Source organism: Balaenoptera borealis (assembly GCF_965194805.1).
Source record: "Balaenoptera borealis genome assembly, chromosome: 14".
NCBI classification, from domain to species: Eukaryota; Metazoa; Chordata; class Mammalia; order Artiodactyla; family Balaenopteridae; genus Balaenoptera; species Balaenoptera borealis.
This window is the reverse complement of record NC_138875.1, coordinates 24,232,501-24,256,499: the sequence shown is the minus strand read 5'-3', so window position 1 is coordinate 24,256,499 and position 23,999 is coordinate 24,232,501. Positions and strand designations below refer to the sequence as shown.

The 23,999-nt window shown below is 39.4% G+C and overlaps 1 protein-coding gene across 4 annotated transcripts in view; it reads right to left on the bottom strand.

Moving 5' to 3' along the window:
- The window catches only part of DYM (dymeclin), a 386,034-nt gene extending 364,291 nt beyond the window's left edge, over nucleotides 1-21,743 (bottom strand). Inside the window, exons 1-2 of one of the 4 annotated variants that reach the window (XM_082355416.1) lie at nucleotides 21,453-21,743; nucleotides 757-948 (exon numbers count right to left, since the gene is read on the bottom strand). In XM_082355416.1, coding sequence (XP_082211542.1) covers nucleotides 757-896 — 140 coding nt within the window. In that variant the 5' untranslated portion in view covers nucleotides 897-948; nucleotides 21,453-21,743. Of the gene's footprint in view, nucleotides 1-756; nucleotides 949-10,186; nucleotides 10,326-21,120; nucleotides 21,360-21,452 lie in introns of those variants that run through there. The other 3 variants (XM_082355413.1, XM_082355415.1, XM_082355414.1) reach the window with 3 other exon arrangements.
- Nucleotides 21,744-23,999: the final 2,256 nt, after the last annotated feature.

Below are 23,999 nucleotides of genomic sequence, written 5' to 3'. Positions count from 1 at the left end.
AAAAATGAGATATTGGTTTTCACCTACCAAATTGACAAAGGCCAAAGAGTCTAAAAATGCATTAAATTGACAAAGGGGTGGGGAAGCAGACCTTCTCATACATTGGTGGTAGGAGTATAAATTGGTACAACTTCCATGGAGCAGTTTGGCAAATTACAAATGCACATATACTTTGACCCAGCAATTCTACTTGGAGGAATTTATACTGGAGATTTATTTGTATGCTTGAGAAATTATGTATGCAGCATTATCTGTTATAACAAGAAATTGGAAACAATCTAAATGTCCACCAGTAAAAAAACAATTTCATATAATCTATGCACACTCTGCAGTCATTTAAAAGAATAAGGCAGTTGCATATATGCATATACATATGTTTTACTTAACTGTGGGGAAAAAAAGCAAGGGACAGCAAGCAAAAACGAAAAAGCAAGGTATGTGTAGCATGCTACCATTTGTGGTTAAACAGTTTTGTAAAACTACATGAAATAATATGGTTTTACTATCTCTGGAAGCATTCAAAAGAAACTGCTACCAGGAATTATCTCTGGGCAAGGGAGGTGGCTGAGTGGGGGAAAGGAAAGAGAAAAACTTATTTCCTCCTTTTCATACCTTTTGGATTTTCTACTGGTACCTGTACAACAAATGGAGGGACAGACTGATCATTAAAATAAAAAATTTTTTTTTTAAATCAGCATACCACACAAGCTTATGTGGTCCTTGATACAAATTTTCAATCTCCAAGTAACCTCTTACCTGCTAGTTGGTGCAGGGAAAGAAAATGACAGTAGCTGATTCCAGAACGGGTCATTCTCAGAGACAGATTCTGTGCCTGATAACTTTTTTAAGTACTCATTTTTAGGAAGATCACCAATTCTGCTGCTATTCGATCCCATCTTTTAATCTGGTAGATAACTTGTCCTTAAACCTTCATTTCCACAAGACAACCTATAAAGAATGAAAAGAAATTTCAAACGTGTTCAAAATAATCATCATACTTTTCTTACCCTTGACCTAAATGTAAGAAACTCTAAACTTAGTAAAAGAAATCATACCTCTCTTTGTTTTTAAATATATTAGACGTCAGATACAAAGTTACAAGGCGAAAAATGAGGCTAAAATCTGTCTTAGCCAACATAACACAAAATCCCAATCTATACTTGTAGATCTTAGAATGGGCATACCTTTGCCCAAGAAAATGTCTCAAAGCAAATTCATAACAATGATAACTTATTAACAAATAGTCTAAAACAATGGTGCTAAAGAAATAGAGACTGGATGGCTTGAATGTGCTAAGGGTAGAAAACTGTTCAAGTAGTTACCATGTGCTACCTATACTTAAGGAGAGAATGAGGACTGAAGTGAGTTACCGGCTTAAAGTGAAAGGGCTCCCAATTCCAAAGGAGTCACACTTAGTGCCTCTCTCATCCTGCTGTAATGCACATATACTTTTTGCTGGCATTCTTAGTCTCCTAAACCATGAGCTGTTGTGTTTTGCTGGGGTTTTTTTTTTAAAATAAGAACTATCTTATTCATCTTTCTAGATGTCTACATTAGCATATAACAGGCATTCTCTAAACAGCATTATGTTGAAGGAATGAGTGTAAATAAATTATTACTGTCTTCAGTATTTGTTATGCTTGGTCACGAAAGGGAAAACTAACAGATCAGTTACAAAATGAATCACAGTTTTCATCAAATTGCACGTAACATAGTTTAAGATCATGTTTTATCCCAACTTGTTCAGAAAAAGTCTCTCACTGACAATAAAATAATGAATAATAAATTAAACTAAATTAAAATTACCATCACAGGGACTTCCCTGGTAGCACAGTGGTTAAGAATCCACCTGCCAATGCAGGGGACACGGGTTCGAGCCCTGGTCTGGGAAGATCCCACATGCCGCATAGCAACTAAGCCCGTGCGCCACAACTACTGAACCTGTACTCTAGAGCCCGCGAGCCACAACTACTGAAGCCCATGCGCCTAGAGCCTGTGCTCCTCAACAAGAGAAGCCACTGCAATGAGAAGACCGCACACCACAACAAAGAGTAGCCCCCGCTCATCACAACTAAAGAAAGCCCGCGCGCAGCAACGAAGACCCAACGCAGCCAAAAATTATTAATTAATTAATTTTTTTTAAAAAAATTACCATCACAATGAAAGGAAACTACATGGGTTCAGTGGCTAAAGGAAGCTCAGGTTACAAGAGAATTTACATTAGTAGTGACTTACTTTCTCACCTACGTCCCTCCTCATTCCACAAAGACATCGAAGCCAAGATCAGAATTTGGAAGCAAGTCTTCCACATTCCCTTTGGAACTCTGGGACTGGCTTGAGCTGCTTATCTAAAGACATGAGGCTTCCCCAATGCACATGGACAGCTGGGCCTTTGGAATATCAGTGAGAAATACTGATCTGGCTTCTTATCACCTGCCCCTGAACTCAAGGCCACACACTACTTTCCTCCTCCTTAATCATGGGGACAGGGACCCCAACACTAGCTGACTCCAACTCAAGCTTCATATCAAGCCAACTGTCAATCATAACTCTAGATTTCAGTTTAATGTCTCAAGTAATTATTGAGCCCAATTAGAAAATGCTATAAAGAAATACTCTGAAATATATAAAGTCCTTACTTGTCATACCCTATCCCAAAGCTACTTTATACCTTTTAAGCTATTAAAATTAAAAATTTTAATATCTTAGCGATGAGATATAATACACTAGTGAAAATGAATTAACTAGAGCTACAATTACCAACATGGACACATCTCAAAAACAAATTATTTTTTAAAGAAAGTGATAGAGGGGCTTCTCTCGTGGTCCAGTGGTTAAGAATCCACCTTCCAATGCAGGGGACGAGGGTTCGATCCCTGGTCAGGGAACTAGGATACCACATGCTGCGGGGCAACTAAGCCCGTGTGCCACGACTACCGAGCTCACACACCTCAACTAGAGCCTGCGTGCCGCAAATTACAGAGCCCACGTGCCCTGGAGCCTGCACACCACAACGAGAGAAGAGAAAAACCCACACACCACAACTGGAGAGAACCCTGCGCGCCACAACGAGAAGCCCGTGCGCCACAACAAAGAGCCCGCGCACCACAATGAAAGATCCCACGTGCCTCAACGAAGATCCCGCATGCCGCAACTAAGACCCGACACAGCCAAAAATAAATAAAAATAAATAATAAATAAATCTTTTTTTAAAAAAGTAAAGAGGTGGAAAAAGATATACCATGCTAACACTAATCAAAAGAAAGCAGGAATAGTTTTATTAATTTTAGACACAGCCAACTTCAGAGCAAGGAAACTTATCAGGGATAAAGGCCATTATATAATGATAAAGGAGTCAGTTCTCCAAGAAGACATAACAGTACTTACTGTGTATCCACCTAACAACAGACCATCAAAATATGAGGCAAAAACCAATAGAACTGCAAGGAGAAAACAATGAATCCACTATGATAGCTGGAGACTTGCACGCTCCACTATCAGAAATGGTCAGATCTGATAGGCAGAAAATCAGTAAGGATATAGCTGATGTCAACACCACCATCAATCAACTGGATATAACTGACATCTTTAGCTGCTTCATCCAACAACAGCAGAACATACATTCTTCTCAAGCTCACATCAAATATTCACCAAGATAGACCACATTCTGGGCCATGAAACACATCTTAAATTTAAAGAAGAGAAATTATAAAATGCTTTGAGTGCCCAAAACCAATAAGCTGGGGATAGAGAAGCAAATCAGAGGACCCCATGGGGAACGATTCGGACAAATGCAGAATACAGGTGATGGACAAGTTCATTTGTGGGACTGGAAAAGTTCTGAATCCTCATTGTGGTGGTGGTTACCTGAATCTATACAGGTGATAAAATTTTCACAGAACTATATGCACAAAAGAAAAAAAAATGAGTCCATGTAAAAAGTGGAGAAATCCTAGTATAGTCTGCAGTCTATTCTGTGTTGTCAATATCAGTTTCCTGGTTTTGATAATGTACTATAGTTATATTAACCTTAGGGAAAGCTGGGTGAAAGGTACATGGAATTTCTCCACACTATTTTTGCAACTTTTTATGAGTCTACAATTATTTTAAAATAAAGTTTTTTAAAATAAAAACAAAATCAAACCCAAAAATCGAATCTATATGTCCAAGAAAGGTGCCAACAAATCAGACTAACAGCTATTTTCTATCACAACCACTAAGTTTACTTTTACATATTAAATTACTTCATCACCTATATTAACACATGGTGAGATGATTAGGATCTCACATTTATTTTACTTGGTGTCCGGGAATGCTCTTTCACTTAGTTTCCCCAAATAAACTCTTTCTTTCAAATCTTATTTGAAACTGAACTTTTTCAATAAAAGCAAAAGAAGTCATGGTCCTCTGGGGATTCCACACTAACTTCATAACTTGGGAGTATACAACAGATTTTGCCCTCTACCACCTACTTAAAGGAACTATTTCCTTTTTATCAAACCTTCCAAATTATTTTATTTGTCTAATAATCCCTGCAATTCTTGAATATGCCTCAAATAAATTTTTTAAGAACAAACAAAAAAGACAGCCACAACTTGTTTATAAGTCCTCTGTTTATCGGGGGGACCCATGCTAATTAGCAGTTAGCATTATGGGCCTAACAACAGTTTACTTGATAAACACCTAAGTGTGTGGATCAAAATGGTTAGTTAAGAGAGTGCTGGTTTACTGGCAATAAGCACTTTAATTATGGTTTCCCTTGGCTCTGCCATGGACTCAATTTCCTTTCTCTTTGCTTCATTAAAATTAACAGAATAAAAATGACACCAGATAAAAAGAAATGAGAATCCAAGCAAACTGTTCTCAATTAAACAAACCAGTATTTTACTTTTCTTGTGGTGCCTTAAAAGCAATCAATGAAAAATTTACTTTGGGAGTTTAATAAGGTCCATAAATGCTGAATTTTCAAAAGAACAGAATTCCATCCCACCTCTCCTAAATAAGGCAACAATGAGACTATCATCATAGAGTCTATTAATGAAAATTTAAGTCAGACTTGATTTACTTATACTTTATTTTTTTAATCAGTAATGCACCTGGTACAAAATACAAAGGGTTCAAAGGGTATAGAGTAAAAAGTCTCTCTCCCATCACTTCTCCTAACCATCTGGTTTCTCAACTCAGAGAAAATATTACTGGTTGCTTGGATATCATTCCACAGATTTTCTATGTATATACAAACACATATTTTCTCCTTTTTACACAAACCATAACACCCTATATATGCCTCTTTACTTTGCTTTTCCCAGTTAATATATATTAGAAATCATTACATATATGTATATAAAGCACTTCATTTATTTTTACAACTCTAACATTCCAGTTTTTAATTCCATAAATCCCATATCGATGGACATTTAAGTAGCTTATGATCTTTCGCTATTACAAATCGTTCTCCAATAAGTATCTGGTACATATTTCACGCGTGTATCAGTATATAGGTACAATAAATCCAGGGAAACAGAATTGCTGGGTCAAAGATTATGTGCATTTCTAACTTTGGTAGATACTGCTGAAGAGTAGCAGAATACGCCACCTCAAAATCTGCCACTTTGCCACTTCATTTTGAGCTGTTGGCACTTGAAAAATAGCAAATGCAGGGTGAGGCCTTCTCTGAACTCTCCTTATCTGCCTAAAGACAGATTCTCCAAAAGAAACTCCATTATCATAAATCATAAATTGAGCAGTTTCATCAACCAAGGAAGACTGACAAGAGCACCTAGAAGTTGACACAACACTGAGACTAACTTTGTCACAAACTATCATACCTCTCATCTATTCTTCTAAGGCCCATTCATCTTTCCTAAAAATCATTTGTTCTCCCTTAAGAGGCCTACGTTCCCCTTCCCCTTTCCCTATTAAGATGGTATTAAACTGAATTCTAAGCCACTCATTTTTCCCTAGGTATCTCCCATGTATACATGAGGTACACATGTGAATAAACTTCTGTTTTTCTCCTGTTGATCTTTTATCACAGTTAAGAGCTCAGAAGGGTAAACGGAAAATTATTTTTCCTCCCCTACACTGCCTAGCTGCCTTCTTTAGAGGCTGCCAGCTTCCACTCCCTTCAGCAATGCCCGTGTCTCCACACCACAGCCACCACTGTTTAATCAAACTTTTTGATCTTTGCCAACTGACACATGAAAATAGTTTACAATATGGTTTTCATTTGCATTTCATTTCTCTTGCTGTGAATGAGGCCATCACCTCTTCATATCCTTTGCCTATTTCTATTGATTTATAGGAAATAAATTTTATTTTCAAAACTACTAGGATAGACCACAAAGTACTAAAATAACTGCTCAATCCAGGACCAATATGAAACCTTTCTAAAACAATATGAAGAAAGCCTGTCAGCTATAAGAAGACACTGAACAGAATATTAACAAGGAAAACCAAGACAGCCAACTGAGCACAAAATGCAATGCCTCCTTCCCTTCTTTTCCTCACCTAACCCTAAAATAATGCAAAAAAATTTTGTCAATTATTACACAGCCATGCTCAAAAATTCACAGGAAACCAGAAGCTGTGAGAAATCCCCATAAAATGTAAAACAGCTGGAGATGGACTGAAAAGGAAAGTGACACCCAGGGCAGGCTCAGGAGTCTTCAATCAAGGGTACCAAGAGTGGAACAGCAACCCCAGTCCAGAGGCAGTTGGCCAGAAAAGGGCCAGAGCCCAGGGGCAACAGACCTGGCTAGGACACCCTGCCCAGTCACCCTGCCCTCACTCCATTAGGCAGCAACAACAGGGTACTATCTGCTGAGAACAGAGAGTGAAAACAGCACCCAAGGCAGCTGCAATGCCAAGGAGGAACAAGTTCAGCCAAGCAAAGACAACTAGCCACTGAGGTACTCTTGCCAGAAAGTTCCATCTGCTCCCCACCCTCGCAGAAAGCAAAGTAGAAAATTGAGGCCCAATGGCACCTCTTCTGCATCTGATTCATGCCAAGGATTTCAAACACACACACACACACACCACTTGCACTCAATGTATTTGGAACTCCCAAGACCCTTACCAATGAAAACCACAATAAAATGAAACTTGAAAAACTCACTATCCAATCACCCCACCTCCTAACAGTCCTAATGCTCTTCCCTCTCACTGTGCATCAGAAGACTTCCTGGCTTTCAGCTCTTCCTTCTCTCAATGTTTCAATAACTGAGCCTCTCTCCTGGTTTCACCAGTGCCTTCCACGATATTATTAATACTTTCAAACCTCTCCTAGTCCCAAACTCTGACTGGAATGCCAGTTCTATCGATATGCCTAAAACACTCAGGAATTTTTTTTTTAACTTAAGGGTAATATATATAATATAAATAATTATATATATTAATTATAATATGTAACATATAAAAATTTATACCTATATATCCACTAATTTCGTGGTTAACAATGTTCCTTACATAAATCTATACTAGAAATAAGCAGCGTGCCACTGCTGATGCTTTTAGCAGTAAACCTTTCAAAAGACCTATCTTTAAGGCAATGTAGTGAATAATTCAATCTTAACGTGTGTAAAACTGATTCCACCCTCCCTCCCAAAACCAGTCTTCCCTCTCACCTTCCCACCACCCACCTAAAGTTTCCATTATGTAAAAACTACCTTTAAATGTTATGTTTTTGTAGTATATATGACATATCTCCCAAGGTAGATTATTCCTCCTTATCCCTAAGTAACCTACAGCACACTGCTGAAGAGGTATTACCCAAAAAAATACTTATTGAAATAGCCAAGGTCCCATAGCTAATGAATATATGAAAAGATTTTCAGTATAAATGAGGAATAAAATATGCAATTAAAACAGTGAGGTATCATTTTTACCAATCTGATTAGCAAAGGTTAAGAAAAACCTTAATAGCAGTTGTGAGAGTAATAAGGAAACAGGCATCCCCACCATTAGTGTGTAGGTATTTGGCAACACCTGTCAAAATGTTAAGTGTGCCAACAATTTTGGTTTTAGAAATTCATTTGCACAGGTAAAGTCATACAAGTTGACAAGTTCTACACATACAGATGTTAATGACTATTTGGAAGAGCAAACACACAAAATAACCTAAATGATCATCATCTGGAGATTAACCACCGTGTCGAATAAGCATATAATGGAATACAATGTAGCTGCTGAAAAGAATGAGGTAGACCTTATGTGTTAATATGTAAAGATACCCCAAATACCACAAGTAAAAACAAACACAAAGACACAGAACAGCTCGTATAGTAAAATCCCATTAGTTTAAATAAACATGTAAATTCTTATATACGCCTAGATAATTTCTGGAAGGAAACATAAGCAATGATCCAAGACTGGTTACCTCTGAAGAATGGTAATGGAAATTTGGAGGGAAGGGACTTTTCACTTTGTCCTTCTGTACTGCTTGACTTTTTTTAAACCAGAAACATGTTGTAATTTACAGTAAAAAAAAAAAAAAAAAAAAAAACTTAAATAAATAGATTGTTCTCTTTACCTGCTCTCCTTCAGGAAGGCTCTGAATGTGCTTATGGCTTGTGCTTTAAACTCTATGTGAGTGACCCCAGAATTAATATTTTGTCTTGACTTCTCAGTCAAAATCCAAGCATAAATCTCTATGTATTGAACATATCAATTGATGTCGTACTATCATTATAAATTTTAAAATAGAATTTAACATTTGTCCCCCAAAACAAGCAACCCTTCCAAAAGTCACTATTCCTATCAATGTCATTAGCATTCTTGGCTCAAGTTACCTCACTCACATACCCAAGCATACATTCCACACATGCCTATTACACACCTACTATAAATGTAGGTGTTATGATGGCTACCGAAAATGCAAAAATGAATAAAACCAGGTCCCTGCCATTAATGGACTCAAATCCTGGAGAGACAAACATGTCAATAAATTATTATAACACATTTGGTAAGTATTACAATGGAGTTATTACAAGAATCTATGGAAATACACAGGAGCATCTGAGGCAGAAGAACCACATATGCAACAGCACTATTAGCAGATTTATTTACACAGTCTAAGGGCTTTAAACTCACTGATTCATTTAGTCCCCATTAACGACTCTGAGAGGTAGGCACAGTTTTCTCATTTTACAGATGAGGAAACTAAGGCACAGACAGGTTAAGTAACTTACCAAATTCATGAGGTCCCAGAGATAATAAGTAGAAAAGCCAGGATTTGAACCCAGGCAATCTAATTCCAGAGTCCCTGGTCTTTACCACTTTACTAGGGTGACTCTCCAATGACATCAACAAGCCCTGTGGGTTCTTCTACAATACCCACAATTCTACATATCAACTTTTAAGCCCATCTCTTTATCTTCCCGCTGCTTCCATGCTGGACCAGACTACTACAATCTCACATGATTCAGTGCAACAGTATCCTGATTTCTTTGCTCCCAATCTCTCCACTTCGATTCACCCTGCACACGCCACTACTACATTAATGCTTAAAAAAAAAAGGAAATTCAGTCCAGCATCAAAATTAAGACCAAAGGTTCTGGGCTTCCTTGGTGGCACAGTGGTTAAGAATCCGCCTGCCAATGCAGGGGACACAGGTTCGAGCCCTGGTCCGGGAAGATCCCACATGCCTCAGAGCAACTAAGCCCGTGTGCCACAGCTACTGAGCCTGCGCTCTAAAGCCCACGAGCCACAACTACTGAGACTGCGTGCCACAACTACTGAAGCCCACGTGCCTAAAGCCCGAGCTCCACAACAAGAGAAGCCACCGCAATGAGAAGCCCGCGCACCGCAACGAAGAGTAGCCCCCGCTTGCCACAACTAGAGAAAGCCCGCGTGCAGCAACAAAGACCCAGTGCAGCCAAAAATAAATAAATAAAATAAATAAATTTATTTAAAAAAAAAAAAGACCAAAGGTTCTAGTATGAGACAGATCCTGCTAAGTCTGTGTAGATTCAGCCTGAATCTCCATTTACCATTTATCAAACCCCACTGTATAATGAGAAAAACAACACTACTTACAACTCATAAAGATTTTCTGAGGATGAAGCAAGATGACACGTGCAAAGCACTCAGTAAAAGACCTGGCACAGGGCATGTTTAGCCAAATAAAAGGTCAAATATAATCTATTTTTAATATTTGTGAAGTTACCACTTCCATCATTTTACTTACCAGCTCAAAAATATTCAATGATTCTTCATCACATGAAAAGCCAAATACTGACATTCAAGACCCTCCACAGTCTGAAAGCTCGCTTTCCAACTTTATTTCCAACTGTCCTCCAAACCGGTAGTTCTCAAACTTCAAGGTACATAAAAAACACCTGTGGAGCATGTGGATAAAAATGCGAATGCTTACGCCTCAAAGATTCAGAATGTCAGGCCAGAGCCCAGGCATCTGCATTTTCTAAAAAAGATTCGCAGTGATTTTGATACAAATTGTGTGTGAACCACAATTTGCAAATAAGTACCAGAACAAAGTAAGGCAAGCCACGTTCTCAACACCTAGCAAGCTCTCCCACTCCTCCGCTCTTGCTGTTCACACCTGCCTTCCCCGCCACACACCTGTCCCACAGCACCTGAAACCCTACTCACTAAGCATAGTGTGAGCGCTCTTTTTTCTCTACAGTCCTAGAGCACTCATTATCTTCACCATTCATTTCGAATTTAACTACCCTTCTAATAATGCCTTGTTTTGCTGTCTGACTTATACTGCTATTTAACACTTCAGATCAATTATTTCAAGTCAATTTTACTATCATGAGTGAAAAGAACACTTTGAACAAGAAATGATATGCTCAGTATTTTGTATTTAATTTGTGAAATATCTGATATATACATAAAATAAATCTCCTTCCTCTTCTATATGTACTGACTCACTGACTGTCTCCTGATTTAATGTATCTTAGCTGGAAAGTAAACATTAGCGGATCTGAAAATCCATGATAACCAAATTCTGTCTTAACACCCTCAAAATACACAAATAACAAGCTACTGCACTTTGTCCCAACTTAAGACTCCATAAATCATAAACTATATTCCAGAATCGCCTGAATGTATATATGTGTGTGTACACACACAAACATACACACACACACATTTGTACTCAACAAACTTTAAAGCAAAACCTCATCATTGAAACAGGAGTCCAGAGAAATAGTGGGCAGTGATCACTGGCCAAAGGACATGTTAAAACACCACAGGTGCCATTAGTCCAAGTAATGGAACATTCTCTAAAAGGTTACTATGTTCCAAGTGCTATATTAAGTAAGTACAGTTGGGTATTCCATGGCAGTGAAATGAGAGCAATGAAAATAAAAAGATATAAGCCCACAAGTATAAGATCAGAGGAGGTGTGAAAGATGGAAAGGTGACAGGGTGCTAGTAAGTGAACCGGCAGAGCTGAGGATGCCCCCAACATACCTGCCTGCCAAAGGAGACTCTAACAAGAAGCAAGCCAATCCACCCCATGGAACCCTGGGAAGGTGAAAGAACTGGAGAAAAGCACCATGAACGATTGGGCAAGGCAGGGGGCTCAAGTCTGTGAGTCTTCCCCCCCGAGTAGGAAACCAGGTATGTGCACTCTGAAGAAATCTGAATGGAGAGACTCTGGACTCCGAAGCCAAGGTTGGAGAGAGTAATGAGGCAGAGGATAAAAACAGGGGAATGAAGTTCAAGTCTGCCTGCTGCACAGATACACAGTGGGTTTCCCAGCCTCCAAAGCAGGAGACTGGAGGGTTCTTCCCAAAAAATGAAATTTTCTTCCCAGAAAATGAAGGGGAACCATGGAAAAGATACAGACATTTGGGATTCCCCCCCATTTAAAAAGCTGGCTTGCCACCTACAGCAATGCCCACCACTCAGCAAAATCCGCTCACACGCAGAGTTTTCAATCAATACTGGGAGTCTCAATCTTAAATTAAGAGTGGTCCACCAAAAACGATTAGACTTGTGAGGAAAGCCTCCAACGTGAAATAAAGAAACCAAAGGAAACCAAAGAAATTAATCAGAAAACAGGGGATTCTAAGAAAAAAATTTTTAACTAATATCCTCAGGGAGATAATAAAAATAATAATAATAACAACTGCAAACATTTATATAGCCTACTATGTCCCTGGGTCCTATTCAAAGTGCTTGACACATATTGAGCCGTTTCATCCGCACCGGGTTAGCAGTTATGACTCGAGGGCTAAATCCAGCCTGCTGCATGAAGAATGATTTTTACATTTTTAAGTGGTCAAGAAAAATCAGTATTTTGTGACACGTGGAAATCATATGAAATTAAAACTTCAGTGTCTACAAATGAAGTTTTATTAGAACACAGCCATGGTCATTTGTTTACACACTGTCTAAAGTTGCTTTCGTGACACAACAGCAGAGCTGAGTAGTTACTACAGAGACTGTATGCGGTGCGTTCATCCCTTTATACTGCTGCTCAGTGCACTACAAATCTCAGGGACACATGTGACAATGACAGCATTTCAAGTGTCATGCATACTGCCATACTTTGACATTTTTAATTACCAGTAAATATCTCTCATATCAAAACAAGAACAAAGGGCAATTCCCTGATGGTCCAGTGGTTAGGACTCCGTGCTTCCACTGCTGGGGCCTGGGTTTGACCCCTGGTAGGGGAACTAAGATCCCGCAAGCCCCAAGGCGTGGCCAAAAAAAAAACAACAACAAAGTAGACTCTGATGTCACACTTTTAAGTCACAGTGGAGTGTACATTTTTTTATCTAATTAGATGTCGAAGTATTATGTTTATCATGTAATATCATCATAGCTATGTCAGAAGAATACAAGATAGGCAGACATTACCAACTAAGGTAATAACATGACATGCCCTACCACACAGTACTCACTCCCAACTCATCAGAGCAACAATCAGGAAAATTAGAAAATTTAAAACAAGGCATTTCATCACAAGCAAAATGTCTTCCAAAAATAAAAAATGAAAATGAGGCTACAACCAGAGTAAGATTCTGAATGGCTCATTTGTTAACCAAGCAAGGAAAGTCATTTACCAATCATGATTTAAATTGTGTTTGATTACAGCAGACAAAGAAATATGTCCAGAGAAAATAAAACATCTTTAAGACTTGTCTCTCAGTGAAAATAACTGCTCAAAGAACAGCCCGTAAGGAACAATTACAGCCATGAATGTTTTCCAAATTGTTTGAGAAAATACTAATTCAGTACAACCTGAAGTGGCATCTGCTAAGATGAATAACGACAGATGGTGGTAAACATGTATGGAGCAGAAAAAAGCTTAGCTGGACAAGTTTACAAACTTTGTGAAAATGCAAGGTGTTTACAAAATTTTATTTTGCTTTGCAAAATATACATTTTTTACAAAAATATGTTATTTATGTTAACATGTGGATTTATTATTTCTATTTTTAAGTAAATTAAATAAATATTTTTTAAATGCAAGGTGTTTATAGCCTACAGTGTTCATTATGCTATCTATCAGCAGGTACTCTGCATAAAAATATTTGAATCTATCATGTGTTATTGAACCAGCAGTGTCAACAGTCAACTTCATCCACTCTCATGAACTTAACTATCACTTCCATAAAATTTGTCTCAGAAATAAAAACTGAATATCCTGATATGTTCTACCACACAACAATACAATGGCTCAGCAATGGTATAGTTTTATTTAAATATTTCAGGCTCAGGGTTGAGACTGAAATTGTTCTGAACAAGAAGAACCCCCCTCAACCACTGTTACTGGACACTGAATGACTTTGGAAATTAGTTTTTGCTTCAGATTTGATAATATTTCTCAATGAATTCAACCTAAAATCAGAAGGCCAACAGCACTTAAAAATCTGTAAAACCTATACTGAGGTAAAGTCCTTTCAAGGACAACTGACATTGTTTGAATCACAGGTAATGTCAAGCTGCTTTATACACTTTTGATGCTGTCAAAAATCAAAATAAGACTCGAGATCTCCACTCCCACACAAGTATGCAGTAGATATATTTTCCAAAGTCAAACTACAGTTCCAACAGCATTTTTCAGACCTCAGTGCAAGTACAAAAGTACTTTCCACATTTCAAAAACCATTTAACTGTGCAACAAGGAGTTCCACGTAGTCCTCAATTGGAAGTGATTAGTCAGTAATGGAATGATTTGCTAAAGGGTAAATATGAGAAATGAATCTAACATAATTCTATAGATGCCTTCCAAGCAATAAATACGCTCTATTAAAACCATTGGGGGAATTCCCTGGTGGTCCAGTGGTTAAGACTCGGGTTTCCACTGCTGTGGACCCGGGTTCAATCCCTGGTCAGGGAACTAAGATCCCACAAGCCGCACAGTGCAGCCAAAAAAAAAAAAAAATATGTTCATAGATTGATATCAGTATTTGGCAATACTTATCTATGTAAAGAGATATATTCAAAGGTGAAATACATTATATCTCATTACAAATCAGCATTAAACAGGAACATTTATAATCAATTTTGATGATAGGAAATAGTAACTTTAAACTCCAATTAACTAAAATGTTTTCCCTTCTCCCCCAAAAGAGATTTCATTCTTCTCATCAGCAAACCTTTATTACCAAAAAAAAAGTTCTCAACCATTATTAGTATTGTATTTTTAGTTTCATCAATTAAAAAACTTGAGGAAATTTTTTCTCCCTTGTTTTGCAAGTACCTACAAAATATTCTTCATTTTGCCTCTGGGCCCACAAAGCCTAATTCTTACAATCTGGCCCTTTACACAAAATGTCTGCCAACCCTTGGCCTAGAAGAATAAACTGAGACAAAGAAAGGTTAAGTGGCTTGCCCAAGACCAAGACTACAGAGTTAGAAAGTGACAGACCAGGGTTCAGGCTAAGGCAGTCTGGGTGCAGAAACCATGCTCTTAACCACTATACCACTTTGTTCCCATGAACCAAGAACAAGATGTCAAGGAAATAATCAAAGAACAAGAAAAGATACTTGAAACTAAAAATTGATTTAAAAATTCAATAGGCAGGAGAGAAGACAAGGTCAAGGAAACGCCCATAATTAAGAACACAAAGACACATAGAAAACAGGAGACAGAAAATAAGAAGACCCATTTAGAAGGTCTTAATAGATTAGTAACAGGAGTTCCAAACAGAAAGCACGAACAAAACAGAGGAGCATTAAGTTAAGACACTGTCAAGTCGGGAACTGTGAAGGTGTGAGATTGTACTTTACCTTCATTAACAAAGACAATGAAGCCTCTGGGACGGGATGAAAAATAATTCACTGTCACGGCAACAGCAGTAGCCAGAGTAACATCTTGCATCGGTTTCCTGGGTCCCAATCCCCACAGGGCTTTCAAAGTATTTGGTAAAAATCAGTAATATGTTCACAGAAAAATAAAGCAAATAGGGCTGGGGGCAGGGAAACAAGGTAAACTCAGCTCAGCAGTGATATTTATGCAGTCAGGATGATGTAAACACTGAATTAATCAAGAATTCTTAAGTATCTATACTAAAAGGGCTGGAAGAGGGGGAGGAGGAGGAAGAGGACCTCATCTACCACAACAGGCATCAATAGGTATTACCTAAAATTGATAAATCACAAAATAGCCATTTAGACATATTACTTATAAACACAGTTAAAAGCAGTTATCTCTGGGAACCAGACTAAAAAGGACAGGTAAGGCAGGGTACTGCTGATCTTTTGTAATATTATTATAAATTATTATCTTTTCTAACAATTTGCAAGTATTACTTTAAGTAGAAATATTAACTTTTAAATACACTGGAGAGAATGTGCTTTACTATTTCACAATCATTGATTCATATAACTCAATGTGCAAATATCAAAGAATACTGCAGGGCTGAAAAAAAAACTAGCAATACCCAAGCTCCATCACACTGGTTATGTAAGCACAACAACTCCATCAATATTTCCTGAGTGCCCACTCTGTGGCTAGCACAATACCAAGAGCCAAGGTTAAAACTGTGAAGGACAGAATTTATTTACAGTTGAGTAAGAGACACAAATAAAGCAACACGAAATTATAATATGGCAACTATTCAAGACTCAGTGAAAGCTTCCCAGAGGTCATGCCATAAAAGCTAAGACCTAGGACTTCCCTGGTGGTGCAGTGGGTAAGACTCCGTGCTCCCAATGCAGGGGGCCCAGGTTCGATCCCTGGTCAGGGAACTAGATCCCACATGCATGCTGCAACCAAGAGTTCACATGCCACAACTAAGGAGCCTGCGTGCTGCAACTAAGGAGCCCGCCTGCTGCAACTAAGACCCGGCACAACCAAATAAATAAATATTTTTTTTAAAAAAAGCTAAGACCTGAAGGACTGGCCTGGTTGGGTGTGGGGCTAGGAAACTTTTCAAAGTAAGAGAAAAGCATGTGTGTAGGCCTAGGATTAGGAAAAATAGGCAGGGCCCATTCAAGGAACTGAAAAAAGCTCAACATGGCTGGAGTACAGAGGGAAGCAAAAAAAGCCAGAAAGCAAGCTGATGCCTGATGGGGAGAATGACTAAAGGGCATGTCTTCTACTTTGCCCACTGTAACTATAAAATTGCATACATCCCTCAGCCTTCTAGACCAGTGAACTCTTCCCCAATACACTGATGATTTCAAAATACCTAAGTCTAGTCCAGAACTGTCTTATGGGTGCCAGATCATTTATTTATCTGACTACATGCCATACATTACCATCTGGACCCAGAAATCAAGGGCCACATCCTAGAGATGACAGAGTAAGAAGCTGGAAAAGAGGCTGGGTTCCTGATGACAGCAGAGCCACCATACCGGCCCTGAATTGTCTACCTCTGGACTTCTCTTACAAGAGAAACAAACTAATAACATGTTCAAGCTAGCAACTGTATGTTACTCATAGACAAACCTAATCTTAACTGACACAGGAGGCTTTGAAAGTATTGTAAGGTTGCAAAAGGTATTTTGAAGGAAGAATTGTCAAGATTCAGTGACTGACTTCAGGACTTCACTGGTGGTCCAGTGGTTAAGACTCCGTGCTCCCAATGCAGGGCGCCTGGGTTCGATCCCTGGTCAGGGAACTAGATCCCACATGCATGCCGCAACTAAGAGCCTGCATGCTGCAACTAAAGATCCCACATGCCACAACGAAGATCCCGAGTGCTGCAACTAAGACCTGGCACAATCAAATAAATAAATAAATATTTTTTAAAAAAAAAAAGATTCAGTGATTGACTCAATCTAAAAAAGAAACTTATTATCTGTCATATGACATACAAAAAAATTGTTGTTAATTCTTCCAATATCCTTATTGGAGAGTTATAGCCACTTTTGGTGTCTGCATTTTTTTAATTGAGATATAATTCACATGTAACATATTAATTTCAGGTGTACAACACAATGATTCAATATATGTATATACTGTATTGCAAAATGATCGCCACAATCAGTCTAGTTAACATCCAGCACCACACACAGTTAATTTTTTTTTCTTGTGACGAGAACATTTAAGATCTACTCTTAGCAACTTTCAAACATACAATACAGTATTATTAACTACAGTCACCATGCTGCACATTGCATTCCAGGACTTATTTATTCTATAACTGGAAGTTTGCACCTTTTGACCACCTTCACCCATTTCACCCACCCCCCACCCCTCACCTGGTGTCTGCATTTTTAAAGAATGTACCAAAAACTAGAGAAGACATCAAAAAGTACTGACCAAACTTTCTTAATAAATAAAAAAAAAAAAAGCTTTCAGTAAATAAGAGCTATCTGTAAAGTTGTTCTCAGCCCTATTAGATTGCTTTGTCTAGAAACAGACAAACATGAGTATAACTTAAAACTGCAAGCAGTTTTTAAGAAGTTCAAAGCATTAAGCTCAACTAAGAATCTTAGTAGGGGGCTATCCTGGTGGCGCAGTGGTTGAGAATCTGCCTGCCAATGTAGGGGACACGGGTTCGAGCCCTGGTCTGGGAAGATCCCACATGCCGCGGAGCAACTAGGCCCGTGAGCCACAACTACTGAGCGTGCGCGTCTGGAGCCTGTGCTCCGCAACAAGAGAGGCCGCGACAGTGAGAGGCCGCGACAGTGAGAGGCCCGCGCACCGCGATGAAGAGTGGCCCCCGCTCGCTGCAGCTAGACAAAGCCCTTGCACAGAAACGAAGACCCAACACAGCCAAAACTTAATTAATTAATTCATTTTAAAAAGAATCTTAGTCGGGAAAATAAGCTTAAAGATAGGCACAGATATATAATAATTCCCATTATGCTTACTGGAAGCAGTAAGCTAAAACACACCACCATCAGAGAGACCAGACCTTCACGCTCCAAGGCAGTCAAGACCTTGAGAGCTAAGCTGGAAAGTGGAACCCCCTCAGGAAGCAGGATACCAACAACAGGACATCCTGAAATCCACCTCTAAGATTCAGAGTCTTCTCCCCAGCCTGGGAGAGGAAGAGCAGTAACAGCCATCTTGCCCCTCTGCTTTTCAGGCCCACAGCACTCAACCTCGCCCAGCTGGATCACATAAGGAAAATTCTAGATGGGAATTCAAGCCCAACTCTCACAGTAGCTCATTCTTCCTGAAAATTTTTTCTCCCTTTGAGTCTTCCTGTTGAATTGGAGGTGCCTCCATCACCCACTGGGACAGAGAGCCCCTGACCTCTCACTCTGGGCATGGGAACCGTCATTGCCAGAGTGTCCTGTGACTTCAAGTAGCAGCTGAGCATTATATACACTCTGATTACAAGTAAACAATACTTAAAAAACATGAATATGAAAAAGACCGAAACAAAATACAGAAAAACTTTACACGTTATTACATTGTTTTTATATTTAATCACTTTTAAAGGTCTCATTTTACCAAAGCCTGTCCTACAAATGTCACAAGTATTTCCCACATATTTGTTTACAGTCACTAAAAGGAAAACGGAACAGTCCTCTCCAGCACTAACTATTCCCATTATCTACAAAGTGAAAGAGGACACACTGCATTTGCAGCAGCAAACAAAATCACTGATTTTCTTAAGTCTCAACAAAATATCCCAAAACATACTGTGATAGGCAGAATAACAATTCCCAAGATGTCCACATCCTAATCTATGGAACCTGTGATTCGGTTATTTTACATAGCAAAAGAGACTTTGCAGATGTAATTAAGTTAAGGACCTTAAGTTGGGGGAAAGTACCCTGAATTACCCAGGTGTGCCTGATCTAATCATATGGGTCCTTAAAAGTGCAGAACCTTTCCCAGCTGTGGTCAGATGGACTACAGAACAGTCAGAGAGATGCAATGCTGCTGGTTTTGAAGATGGAGGAAGGGGGTCACAAGCCAAGGAATGGCGCAGCCCCTAGAAGCTGGAAGATGCAAGGAAACAGATTCTCCCCTGGAAACTTCCCAAAAGGAACACAGGCTTGACACACTGATTTTAGCCCAGTGAGACCCATTTCGGACTTCTAAAATACAGAACTTTAAAAGAATAAGTTTGTATTGTTTTAAGCCATTAAATTTGTGGTGATTTGTTGCAGTAGTCATAGAAAACTAATACACACACATTAAACAACTTCTAACAATATGTGAAATCATCTGGAATAGAGAAACATAATCAAATTGCCCAAATACTTAGAGCAGTATGAGATATAATAGTTATTTGTGCATTTTGTGGTATATTTCACTTCTATTTTTTCCTGCCCTCACAAAACTCCATCCATTAAAGACCCAGCCAAAGTGACAATTCTTCAAGCATTCTGTAGAAGGATGAACCATATTAACCAAGAAAATGGAACAGTCAGAACAGGATTCACTGGAAAAATCAGGAAACAATTAAACTGTATTTTTCAGAAAGTCAAACATCAAAATGTTTGCACTGCTTCTTCAGTATCAAATGGATACCACATTTAAAAAAATAAGTCCTTCTAGATATTAAGAGCTTACTATTAATTTTTTAGGTGTGACAATCATATTGTGGGTGTATTAAAAAGAGAGTGACTCAATCTTCCAGAGACATATACTCAAATATTTACAAATGAAATGGAGTTGGGAATAGGAATAGATAGGGCCATAGATGAAACTAAATTAGCCTGAGTTACTGATTGTTAGAGCTGGGTAATGGGTACGTGGGGGTATATTACATTATCCCGGGTTGAACTTTTCCAAATTTAAAAGTTACAAAAACACAGTCCTTGACCTACTTATCATAATAATATAGATTTCTTAATATATTTAATAGTTGAAACTCCTTCCTATAACATTGACCCATCTCAATTTTCTGCCACTTAATCCATGTGCATCAATTCTTTCATTCCCACTCATTCTGCCCTATTTACTAACCTAATGAGTTTCAGGAAGTCACCTAACCGCTAAAAGGTTGATTCTTCATCTGCAGAATGGGAATAGTTATACTTGCCCATTCTGTCTCTGAGTTGCAGAGAAAATTATCTAAGATAAACAATACAAAGCAAGATAACCATTCAAGAAATCTACATTATTCATAAGACTTCCATGCTCAGCAGCAACCATTCACCTATTACTGTAGATCCCCTTCCCTTCCACCTCCATTTCCTCTCTTGAGCCCTCAATTCATCCGCCCAAAGCCAGGGTCCGTCTGAGAGGGTACACACTCCTCTCCACCGCCTCCACACACACACAGGTGTTTTCATATCTTTCAGCACCTTCTCTCTACACATCTCTCCTTCCAGCTTTCAAGGATCCTGCTCAATCTGCCCCCCTAGCGAGTCTATCCTGTGCACCCCTTTGCTGGCCCTATTACAATCAGCCCATCCCTTCTCTCTATTTCAGTACTTTCATCCTATCAGCTTTATTAACTCACTACTGTTCACAAACACCCGAGCTAACTTCCCACTCTCTCACCTTTCAGTTAAAACACAATCGCTAGTTGCCAGGGAGTGAAGAATAAGGAGTGACTTCTAATGGGTATAGGTTTCTTTTTTGGGTGATAAAGATGTTCTTAAATTAGACAGTTGCACAACCCTGTGAATATGCTTTTAAAAAACACTGAGTTAAAAAAAAGAACAAAATACCACTGCGTTATACTTTAATTGTACTTTTAAAGGGTGAATTTTATGGTATGTCAATTACATCTCAATAAAAATTTGTATGTCAGAAAAACAATCAATATTATTGCTCACCTTGCCCATCACACGCCCACTTGTCACATCAATCTCATCTTCCGAAGCATCGACTTGCTCTTCGGTATCTCCCCCCCACCAACTCCCAACACCAGGCTCGGACTGAGGCCCCTCTCACTCTCTTGATTAGCACACCCCCTCAATTCCCGGCTCTAAGTGCCACTGAATCCTGGAAGTGGGGGGCAGCTCTCGTGGCCCCGTCCCCCACTGGCAGAAGGGACCCTTCTGCCCGGGGGGGGGAGGGGAGGGTGTCCCCAAACCCGCTCTGACAAGGGGCGGGGGACCCGCCCGGCTCCCAGGGCCGCGCTGCCAGGGGCGGCGCCACAGCCCACCTGTCTCAGCCGGCGGGGAGATCCGCTTCCAGCTCACGGACGGACGAACGGGTGGCAGAGAGGACAGAACAAGCCGCGGTCGCCGCCGCAGCCGGGTTGGCGCACACCGGCTCAGGCCTCCATGTTTCCACGTCTCTGCGGCTCCAGCTCCGACTCCGACTCCGGCTCGGCTCCCGCCCGGACGGCGTCAGTGCGGAGGCCCAGGGGCGGGGAGAGAAGAGGGAAGCGGCCGAGAACGCCGGGGGTACCGAAAGCCCCGGCGCGCTCTAGCCGGCGATCACGTGGCGCGCGGCGCGCGGACTTCTGGGAAATGCAGTCCTTCCGGCGTTCAGCGTTTCTCCACTCTCCTGCGCCTCCAGGGCAACCGCAAAGCCGCGTGGCAAAACCGAGAAGCTGCTGAACCTTCTGACCTTCGTGCTGCAGTCCTGGCTTACGCTACAGCACTTGTTCTGGTAGCTTAACTTCATTAAGGCCCCTGTTCATTCCAACACAATAATCACCCCAAAGTCAAGCAGCTCCTTGTAGGACTCTAAAGAATTGGGAAATAGGAAAATAAAGTTTGATGGAGACAGAATAGCAGATGTAGAATTGCCTGCAATACTGTCAGGAAGGACAGGTCCAACAGGAAAGAGTGTCAATGTGGTGCAGTGACAAAAGTATGGAATTTGAAGCCAAATGAGCTGAGGTTACCGGATTGACGTCCTTGGGTCCTTATTTCACCTCTCCAGCCAGTTTCCTCATCTAAAATACATATACGGGATCATGATGATACTAACCATACAGGACTCTTGACGACGTCAGTAATAATAACTCATATTATGGGTTGTTTTCTATGTGCTATTCACTGTTACTTTATTTCTTCAAATAACGCTATGAGATAGATATCACTGTTATTTCCTTAATATGAACAGTATGTGCCAGTACACTCTGAAAAGTACTATAGAGGTCTTACATATACTTTTCCAACTTTTATTGCCAACAAGTTCCCTGAACTTGCAGAATAATTACAGAAAAATATACTAAAACACAAGATACCTGAGAAGCCTAGCTAAAAAAGAGGTGATAAAAATGTTCTGAAATTAGATAGTTTATGGCTATGCAGCCATTGTCAACAACGCTATGAATATGTGTTCATGATATATTGAGAGGAAATGGTATGTACAGTATTATCCAATTTTCAAAAATAAATTATATTTATAATACTTATGTATATATGGCCCAAGGGGGAAAAGGCTAAAGGAATATTAGCAATTATTATCTTTGGGAAATGAGGTCATGCATTTTTTTTTAATAAATTTATTTATTTATTTATTTATTTATTTACTTCTTTATTTATTTATATTTGGCTGCATTGGGTCTTCGTTGCTGCGCACAGGCTTCCTCTAGCTGTGGTGAGCGGAGCTACTCTTCATTGCGGTGCGCGGGCTTCTCATTGCGGTGGCTTCTCTTGTTGCGGAGCACGGGCTCCGGGCACATGGGCTTCAGTAGTTGCAGCACAGGGGCTCAGTAGTTGTGGCTCATGGGCACTAGAGCGCAGTCTCAGTAGTTGTGGTACACGGGCTTAGTTGCTCTGTGGCATGTGAGATCTTCCTGGACCAGGGCTCGAACCCTTGTCCCCTGCACTGGCAGGTGGATTCTTAACCACTGTGCCACCAGGGAAGTCCCCATGCATGATTAAAAATAGTTTTTTCCTACATGTTTTCTAATTTTTCTGCAATAAATATGAATTACATGTATAATTTTATTTTTAAATTACTATAGCAAAAAGAGAGTCAGGCACCAAATCAACCTCAAAGTGCTTTTTAATTTTGCCTATACAAAAATCACACAGTCTACCTACCCCAAAGTGACCTAGCAAAAATTGTGAGCATCTCTTCAGAACTGTCTTGATAGACCAAGAAGCAACTTATTCTACTTTGAGGTAATGCTGTTTGTGAAATTTAATATTCCCTCCCTTTTCTATTTTTTGCATGGCTTGAAATAAAAAGTTTCACTAGAAACCAGTGTTCCTAGGCAAATATCATACTGTTGCTAAGAAAACATCATAAATCAGAAAATAATAATAGGAATGGTTTTAACAATATGTAATGCATTAGTTGAAGTGCAGTCCTTTGAAAACTACTTATTGTACATGTAATGTGCAAAGTATTATCCTTGGTCAGCAACTTTCAATATTGCCTGCACAAGTATCATGATAACTTTGGCTTGACTACTTCAGTGTCTAGTTATTGCAGAAACACTAACAAGAAGGCCATAAACACCCTCCCACTAAATGCAATGGGGTATCTTGGATTGGATCCTGGAACCACAAAAGGCAATAGTGGGAAAACTGATGAAAGCCAGATAAAGTCTGGACTTTAGTTAAGGATATTGTACCAATGTTAATTTCCTAGTTTTGACAATTGTGTACGGTTATATAAGATATTAATGTTTAAGGAAACTAGGAGGAGGATATTCGGGAACTGTCTGTACCTTGCAACTCTTCTGTAAATTTAAAATTATTCCCTCTGGCAGGCCGAATAATGGCCACCCTGAAGATGTCCACAT